The sequence below is a fragment of the Haliotis rufescens genome, unplaced genomic scaffold (genome assembly GCF_023055435.1).
Source record: "Haliotis rufescens isolate VD_foot unplaced genomic scaffold, xgHalRufe1.0.p SCAF_17, whole genome shotgun sequence".
NCBI lineage: Eukaryota > Metazoa > Mollusca > Gastropoda > Lepetellida > Haliotidae > Haliotis > Haliotis rufescens.
The window spans coordinates 28731771-28741802 of record NW_025963857.1 but is presented as its reverse complement, the minus strand read 5'-3'; the positions used below and the strand labels follow the sequence as shown (position 1 = coordinate 28741802).

The 10032-nt window shown below is 44.2% G+C and overlaps 1 protein-coding gene across 2 annotated transcripts; it reads left to right on the top strand.

Moving 5' to 3' along the window:
* The first annotated feature begins 4252 nt into the window (after positions 1–4252).
* On the top strand, positions 4253–8103 carry LOC124138545. Of its 2 annotated transcripts, XM_046505249.2 has the most exons (3): positions 4253–4573; positions 4822–4892; positions 6473–8103. In XM_046505249.2, exon 3 carries the CDS (start codon positions 6783–6785, stop codon positions 7725–7727), a length of 945 nt encoding a protein of 314 aa, XP_046361205.2. In that variant the 5' UTR covers positions 4253–4573; positions 4822–4892; positions 6473–6782; the 3' UTR covers positions 7728–8103. The 2 variants fall into 2 exon arrangements, with proteins under 2 accessions (XP_046361205.2, XP_046361204.2); XM_046505248.2 differs by lacking the exon at positions 4822–4892.
* The last annotated feature ends 1929 nt before the right edge of the window (positions 8104–10032 follow it).

Genomic DNA, 10032 nt, shown 5'->3' with positions numbered 1-10032 from the left:
TTCACGTCAGCGCATACACGTGTCAAAAACTAAGTTATTAGAACCGTCGCTTTAACGACATATATTATGCATGTAGGTAGAGGTATTGTTCAGCTTCATTGTGTTCGTGTCACGGTAGATGTGGTTTCTAGATTGCTATCTTGGTGTGGCCTTGTTCCACATTTCACAGCAAAGGACGTGTTTCAGTGCATACTTGGACATGTACTTGACGTGACGTTATTGAGAATGAAAGATGAAACGATTGAACTTGAGAACCAGGTTTATTCCCACGAGGATTCTGTAAGAGTTCACGCATGAAATCGAATAGGGTGTAGATGGTCTGTCACCTTTAACGTCAGCTATCCAGCTGGTATTTCAATGTCATATACGGTGGTTGATGTGATGGGAAAGCCCGAAGTGATGCAGGAACCGGTCTTAGCTATAGGCGTTTACCACTTTGGTGAAACGGGACAAGCCGAGAAACACAATCTGGGATTCAAACCCTGGATCACATTTTTATGGTATTCATGCCCCCTCCTCCCTCTCTCTCCCCTCTCTCTACCCTCCTCCCTTCTCTCACTCTCTCTCCCTCCCCCTCCTCCCTCTCTCCCCTCCCCTCCCTCTCCCTCCCTCTCTCTCCCCCTCTCTACCTCCACCCTCTCTCTCGTACTCCCTCTATCACCCCCTCTCTCTCTCCCTCCTCTCCCTCCCCTCCCCTCTCTCCCCCTCCTCCCTCTCTCTCCCTCACTCACCCTCCCCTCCTCTCTCACTCTCTCTCTCCTCCCCTCCTCCCTCTCTCTCTCTCCGCCTCCCTCTCTCTCACTCACTCACCCTCCCCCCTCTCTCGCTCTCCCCCCTCTCTCACTCTCCCTCCTCCTCTCTCTCCCTCCTCTCACTCTCCCCCATCCTCCTACTTCTCTCTCTCATCCCCTCCTCCCTCTCTCCCCTCCCTCTCCCCCTACCTCCTCCCTCTTTCACTCCCCTTTTTCCTCTTCTCTCCCTCCTCTCTCACTCTCGCTCTCTCTCCTCTCTCTACCCTTCTCCCTGTCTCTTCCCCCTCCTCCCTCTCTCTCCCATCTCTCCACCCTCTCTCTCCCACTCCCCTTCTCTCTCTATCCCTCCTCCCTTCCCTCCCTCTCTCTCTCCCCCTCTCTACCTGCTCCCTCTCTCTCTCCCCCCTCTCCCCCTCTCTCTCACTCCCCTCCTCCCCCTCTCTCTCCCCGCCTCCCTCTCTCTTACTCACTCTCCCTCCCCTCTCTCTCGCTCTCCCTCACCCCCTCTTTCAATCTCCCTCCCCTCCTCTCACTCTCCATCCCCTCCTCCTTCTCTCTCTCCACCCCCTCCTCCCTCTCTCTCCCCTCTCCACCTCCCCCTCTCTCTCTCCCACCCCCTCTCCCTCTCCCTCCTCCCCCTCCTCCCCCTCTCTCTTCCCCGCCTCCCCCATCTCTCTCCCTCCCCCTCTCTTTCACTCTCACTCACTCCCCCCTCTCTCTCGCTCTTCCTCCTCCCCCTCTCTCACTCTACCTCCCTCTCTCTCACTCTCCCTCCCTCTCTCTCACTCTCCTCTCTCTCCCTCCATCCGCTCTTTCACTCTCTCTCCTCTCTCTCTCTCCCTTCTCCCTCCTCCCTCTCTTTCACTCTCTCTCCCCCTCTCTTTCTCTCCCTCCTCCCTCTCTTTCACACTCTCTCCCTCCCCTCTCTTCTTTCTCTCCCTCACTCTCTAACTCTCTCTCACATGTATCCAACGCTGTCGGGGTACGATGAGATGCAACCAAGCAAGTCACCGAACCCGACCACTCCATCCTCACTTCCTTCCTCGGCCTCGTCTTACCCGGACGACATGGCTCTGTTGTTGGGACCATTTCTAACCTGGAATCTCCAATGTGGTGTAGCCAGTCGTACAAATTCTTGTAAATGTTTTAGAACTAATACAAAAACAACTTTATATCTTGCCGTGATTGACACCTATTTTCAATTTCACTTCGTATTTTATTGTTTAATGAATTAAATTAAATATAGATATAGCTTGGGCAATATTAATATTTGTTCTTAAGAGCTACGCATACACAATGTAGTTACACGTTTTCGTTTCGTTCCCAGAATACCACATATTGTAATAGTTCTATAACTTGAAGTCATAGACACCATGAAGACTCGAGTTACATGTATGCGGATTTCGAGATAAGCGGAGTGTAAGTATAAGACCACAACGCCAATACGGATTTTGTCACAACCATTCATTTACATCGACTTAAATGACATAACGAGTTACTGCCGTTCGAGTAAACGAATATTCACTGCACATGCACAAACAGGTTGGAGCACTACTTTCATTGCATGTATTGTGGTATAAAATTGGGGATGTTCACTCAGGGTTTATTGCCTTATTTAACCTAGTGATAACTGGTGACGCTTACAAGCCGTGTCAGGCCACTTGATTTTATTTGAAACGTTTAACCCTTTAACGTTTAACACAAACGAGTATACTTTTTTTCTTGTTCCTCCAGTTTATTGGAAACATTGACATGAAACATTATTTTCATTTTTCAGCCAAATACATACAGAAATATGAATTTAAGATCCGAGTGTCCTTCAGTTTTGCATGCTTAAATGCTCCGCATTAATGCGTAGACTCGACCCGTGAATGATCCGGGGTAGAAAAAGCCTTCAGTAACCCATGCTTGCCGTTTAAGGCGACTGTGCAGGCGAGCTGACTTGGTCAATGCATGTAATCGTATCCCAATTGCGTTGATCAATGCACACGATGTCCATCGTGGCGGTCGGGTAGCCTAGTGGTTAAAGCGTTCGCTCGTCACGCCGAAGACCTGGGTTTGATTCCCGACATGGGCACAATGTGTGAAGCCCATTTCTGGTGTCCCCCGCCGTGATATTGCTGGAATATTTCTAAAAGCGACGTAAAACCAAAACTCATTCACTCACCATCATGTCCATCACTGGATTGTCTGGTCCAGACTCGATTATTTACAGACCGTCGTCATATAGATGGAATATTTCTGACTCTGGCTTTAAACAACAAACAAACAAACAAACAAACAAACAAACAAACAAGCAAAGACCCATGAATATGCATCATGATTTCCCCTTGAAAACATACACGTCCCTTTACACCGAACCTCAAGCTGCACCCAGAATTCACGAAAGAGATGATGTTTGTAAACGGTACGCTGATATTCTGCTCTTATCATTCTTTACTGTGACGGCACGTGATCCCGTGCCTCGTGTTCTGATTGCAAATCTAGTTATGCCACGCTGGCGGCAGGGCAAGAATGTCTTCTGAGAGATACAGGAGCTTCAAATTGGTCTTCAGCAACCCATGCTTGTCGTAAGAAGCGACAGCGGTATCGGGTGGTCAGACTTAGTTGAAGCATGTTATCGTATCCCAAATGTGTAGATCGATGCTCATGATGTCAATCACTGGATTAGCTGCCCAGACGCAATTATTTGCAAACCGCAGCCGTATGGCCGGAATGTTGCTGAAAGCGGAGTTAAAAACAAAATGAAATAAACAAGATCCGCTTCGGCCTTGCTCCGTATTGAGCACACGTACATGCTATACCACAAGTGTCCTCTTGGTCGAACTTTGCTTAAGCACAGTAAATGGGTACCCGGTAGATTGAGAATGGAATTTTGTATGTGAACATTCTGACGCATAACTGGCAGGTTCCCGGGGAACTGATAATCGAAAATGTATACACACTGGCCTGTTGACCGGGGTAGCAATTGTATAGCACCATGGGTATGCCTATTAACAACAACAACGATAATAATAATAATAATAATTATAATAACAACAACTATTACTATAGTGACTATTACACGACCATTTTGATAAGGAAATCCCACGCCAGCGTGGCTCCGTGAATGCTGTTTGGAAACATGAGGAAAAAGCAATGTTTTATAGCCTTGAGTCAAGATAGCGTGCAATAATCTTGACATCTTGTAATTAAACCGCAGCAACAGGTTTTTCCTTGTACACACCTACAATCCAACTCACTTAACAAATCTGATTTTGAATAGGTTATGTGTGTGTATGATCAATATCTAATTTAAACAGCACGCTAAGGTCATCTTATGATCATATGTAATAGCACGTATACTTTGACGATGTACTACGGGTTTCCATGTATTTACAAGTCATCTCAACATGACAAAATAGTTGACAACGCACTGAACACGTGTATCCAAAACCAGAGACGAAGCATGACCTGTAGACGAGAGGTGCAGTAGTTTAGTTACTGTTAGCAAAGTGCATAGTGATCTGAACATTGTTAGCGGAGATCGAGAGAGTTGCTCCCCTTTAGGAATCCGCGATACCCCTGGTCCGCAGCTTGGCTTAATGTTTGAACGGGACACATTGTACTGACTATGAACCGTACGCGTCTGCGATAGCTTTTCATTTCCCTAATTCACAAGGACTGGTTTGCGGTCTCGCTGTAACCACAGCGAACGTATTTTATCGTATATGACTTTGTTTCATAGATGTGTATTTATCGTGTTTGCAACAGATTGTATTTGAGCTGGTTTTACTAAGTGTTCGTACTCTCCAAGAAACATCAGCAGTAGCCGCCATCAGGTAAGTTAGTTCCTTGTGCGGTTTCATATATAATCTCTCCCGTTGATAAAGTTTGCATGTGCTATGGAAGTGGTTGTTTCTGTACCAAGAGAAAAATATACTTCACATAAATTAGAATTTCAGTTAGGTATGTTATAGTAACCATGCATCAGTCCTAAAGCATGGACTTTGGGTTCCATTGTCATTTAAAAATCATTTTCTTTAACGTTTTGTCTACGTAACCCTTCATTAGCTGTTGCAAATTACAGTGATACCTCGTTAATCTGGACTCCTACCAGTGAACACGTCCGGATTACCGCATCGACAAGCCATTACAAAAGTAAGAGCTGGAAATAACAACGAAAACACTCAATTCCACTATCAAAAGAAATGTCCACTGAACGATTTCGACTGTATCATTTTTCATGTGTTTAAGAAAAAGTATCAATTAGGGATAATACCAAATGTTCCCGAAAACGTGAGCGTATCATGTCTCGTCTCACCCGTCACAAACACATGTAAAGGCAAGGAAAATATTCACCTAAAAAACAAACCACGGATTAAAATAAGAAATCGGACATCGTTTTCTCGTCAATGTTGCCTCCAATTTGGTCAGGTGGGGTTACCTTGATTTGTCATATACTACTCAAAAGAAGTTAAGGAACACCTTTTCTGTCATATTAATACAGTAAATCTGTCATACTATTCTTTAACTTTCCTTGTGTAGTATACATTTTAGGCCGTGTTGTTGGCTGTGTGCCTGTCTATCGATTATACAACATATCTGGCCTCCTTCAAATCTCGCTGCGATCTTATGTACGTCCGTTTGGCTCTGAGGCGGGTGGCCCAGTCGTCTAGGGCGCCTGAATTCCCTGTAAAGATGCGTCCTTGGGTACGCAAGAAACCTCTGGTCGTGGGTTGGAATACCGGTACCCCACGATTATGCTTCTCGGTTTGACAGCACCATACTGTGATCGTGGCTTTCGCCAAAGTTGTTTATAGCCGCTTCGGGCTTTCCTCCCACAGTAGGCTGACACGCCGTGATATGCCGGGTGTACTGTTCAAAGCGTCGTTAAACCAACTCGCTCACTCATTTACTCGAAGGTATTGGTAGGTCCAAAATGCAATGGTTTCCGTTCATCAGAGTGCTTGTACTTATCTGCCAAATATAGGAAAACCACTCAGTGTTGGGTAACACAATCGCTACTTCCGTTTTCATTGTGTGAAAACAGTTTCGAAAACCCCAGATAAATCCATTGTTTAGTTTCGTGCAAGTAACTATGACAGCCCAATTAAAATAAATTATATAAAGTACCACTTTCATTGTCCTGTGTGTGTAATATATATATATATATATATATATATATATATATATATATATATATATATATATATATTTCACGTCATAAAATAGTAGATTATTCATTGTTTTATAATGAAGTTATTTCTGTCTCATCATGTAATCGACCAGTGGGGAATCCATTTGAGGCAATATGTACTCCAACAAACGATACTTATTGTATAAGGGACCAACAGGATAGGGTGATCAGGCTGCGTGGGTGATGCGCATGCTGTCAATCACTCGGGTATATTATCCAGACTTGAGTATTGACAGACCGCTGCGATATAGCTGAAGTATTGCTGACTGCGGCGTCAAACAACCAACAAAAAATATAATTGCACCATTATTTATGTAAATCTTGATTTTTTGATAAATACATAGTGAATTACTAATACACATACATTAAATGAATTGAGCCTAACATTTGATAAATATGGAAAAACTTTGATAGATGATAGCTTAACAGCGTAAACAAAATATTGCTGTCCTAAATGGACGTCTACTGACAACGCCAGTCCTCATTGGGAAAAGGGAAAAAGAGGTGTCCGCTTAGAGTTGATTTACTTCCGTCATTTCAGACAAATCACCAGCCCGTACACCACAGCGGCCGTCGACCGTGATGACAGATGGTGAACTGGGGACAAAGGGGAGCAACCGCTAGCTGAAGACAAAATGCAAATGTGGAGGTTCTGACGGTATCGCTTGTTGTTGCTCTAAACTGAACATCGGTTTCAGTGTGTGAACTCTGACGAAGACAGGTCGTATTTCAAGTGTTTGCTCAATGGTCATGTTATTGAATTATTTGTAATTGTGCACCTCGTACATTGTGTTATCTCTCGTCAACATGTGGTCTTAATTTGTTCACAAAATTATCGGCGTTCAACTATAATGGAATCCCAGACGTTGTCGTCAAGTTTGGATGAAACTGGTCATCGGTATTGGGTCAGTTTCTCGAACTCTTCCTTCGCGAAAGGGTCTACTTCCCACGCCCATAAAGGATTTCTTAACGGAATGGGACCGAGGTCTGGTGAAAAAGCCATAGTTAAAGCATTTAGGAATGAACCAGGGACGCAAAGCAGATGTGATACAGAAATAGCCAAGTCTGAAAAGGCTGAAGAACTTGCAAAGCTTTTCAACAGGAAATTCTCCGAAAACAACCTAAACATCGCCTTTGCAGAACCTTTGAAAGCGCTTATGGATCGGATAGCTTTGATTGACGTGTTTTCCTTCAGCCGCAGAAGGCTCAATGGTAGAGAGTGGGTGCTTATTGAACAGAACATGGGGAAGAGGTTCCAAGTGTTTGTGAAGCGCCACGGTGAAGTAAGCAGGACCATACATCCGTTGCTACCCGCGTTTATGCATTTCAGTTACCATCACACTGGTGGGGATCTCTTGGTGTGTGGACTCAAAGGTGCTGCTGATGAAGTCGGGTGGACATTGAAGATACCCACCATCCATTCCGTTAAGCAGGAGTACGGCTTGTCGGACTGTGGTGAGAGTGGGATAATGCAGGTGTTTAGTAGACATGAATGCAACTACATCTGCGAGGGGATGCAGCTACCAAACCTGGCTCAAAGAATGACGGTTGGTGAACTGAGTCCAAGACTTGAACATAACCGAAGTTCACCGATTCCCATGTTCCAGAGACAGCCAAGTGCACCTTTTGACCCGGAAGTGTTCTGTGACCCTTTGTCTCCCATGATGCAAGGCTATCTGCCTTCACCCCCTCCCTACTTCCAGCAACCGTTTGCTAACATGGGACAAACATTGTTTTATTTGAGCGATCCGGGAACGTTCGGCAGCTGTGATGATGAAACGTTTTTCAAGAAATGAACATTCCAACAAGACGAACGTTACGAACGCTTGAATTGTACATGGAGGATAAGTAGAGGTTATAATTACCAGCGCTTAAGAACCATAAGGTTCCACATAGATCCAGCTTCTGTGCAAAATGCTTCGTTGTCTTATTCACAGGACAACACCATGTTGTTATAATCAACATAGTACCACGCAAAATAAGTCATGTGTTGAAAATGGACCGGTTCTGCACCTGGATCTCTTAACACCTTAACATATCACGTACATGCAAGAAGCTTTTGAAGCATTGAATGACTAACCTATGTTCTGCTTTTTTGATCGCACACTAGATCTTTGTTTGTTGCAAAAAAGATATGAAACATGTATCGCCATATAAAACATTTGAATACAAGATGTGACTTTAATGTATTCTGTTATGCGCCAAGCAACGCTCTGTTTGTTTCCAATGGCAATTGCTTCACTCCCAGCATCTGTCGATGCTATCTCTTATAGTTATAACCCAACTTCGTGCATAATTAGGTAGACAATGACCCGTCTGTGTACAGCATACGTTCCTTGAGTAGAGGTCAGATATACATCACGCCATTACGCTGTAACTATCACTGTAAGGGTAGCTATGAATAATTAATTCTGTTTCGACAATTACAAGCAATGAAAATAGAGGAGACAACTTATACACGGTTGGTATTGTGTTATAACATTCTCCTTAAATGCACTAACTGCCTACGTTGAGATAAATAAATGTCCATTTGTTACCCATTAAAATATTATGTACAGAAATACGCTGAATAATAATTATTACTTAAGGGAGTTCATAAAAAGTGCGCTGTTTTTTCGCCGAACCTTGCGCCTCGTCACGTTGAGCGAAAGTAGTCAAGCTAATGATGCCCTGTGAAAGGCAAAGGCTTTTTAATTTATGAAGTGAAAGGACTTCCATCGTTAATAGTAATCCCTTGCTGTGATCAGCATATATAGTCAGGAGCATACTGTTGGGACAAGGACGTGTCTGATTCGTAAAATTCGTTTCAATTTAGGCTATGAGGATATTCAATTGTTGTCACTTTGTGCGAGTGCTTGATTTTAAGGGTTACATTGCTCAGGTCAGTAGGCAGGTCTGGCACGTTTGAGTCAACACTTTGTTGGTTTGCTAATTCAAAATTTATTGAGCACAAATTTTAACAAATAAACCAGTTAATGCTTATCATAATTACACCAGGGTGATGCAGTACTAGCAGTTGGGATTTAAGTTATTCAACTTTGTTGGAGCAAACTCACAGAGACAGACACAGACACATACAGACAGAAACATTTACAGGCAAACAGGCAGAGACAGAAAGACAGGGGCCCAGAAAGGAACACGCAGACAGGACGACACAGCCACTGGGAAACAGACACAGCCACGGACAAACAGACACACATACATAACATGTACCAATCTAGCTGTTACGGATTGCAGATTCCGGGTTCGAATCTTTTCCTAGCAACGTATACTGGTCGTAAGAGGCTATCAGGGTCGGTGACTTGCTGAAGGTGAGGTGAGGTGAGGTGAGGTGGGTTGAGGTGAGTTGAGTTGAGGTGAGTTGAGGTGAGGTGAGGTGAGGTGAAATGGGGTTTAACGTTACCTTAACATTATTGTACTGGATTGCGTGTCATCGTACCACGACACCGTGGATCGTTGGTCATACTATCAATCACTAGTTTGCATAGATACACAGAGGCAGATACAGATAGACAGACAGACAAAAACACACATACAGACAGAGAGGCCGTGAGAAAGACAGACACAGATACATACAGACAAACCCACCCTTGAGACCCAGACAGACACACATACAAATCCAGAGACAGACAGAGACACACAGACACAAACAGACCCAGGGCCAGACAGATACACAACGACACACAGACGTAGAGAGACAGACAGACAGACACAGACATACACGCAGGCAGACACGACACTCAGCCAAACAGACAGGCATACAGACACAGGCACAGACAGACACGGATAAACATACATACACGAACGGACAGACACACAGTCTGACATACAGACACAGGCAGACAAGGACAGACAGACACAGACGGACATACACAGCAACATACACACATTACATGTACCAAGGATATTGGAGGCTACCTGATGATTCCGTGACTTTGTTGATTGCATATCATCGTACAACCGACAGTGCGTATCGTTGCTCATGATATCAGTCACTGGTTGTCTGGCCCAGATCTGATTATTTACAGACCACCGTCATATTACTGTTATATTACTGAGTGCGGCGTTACAATGTCTCAGTTTCATGAAAGTCATGAGTAA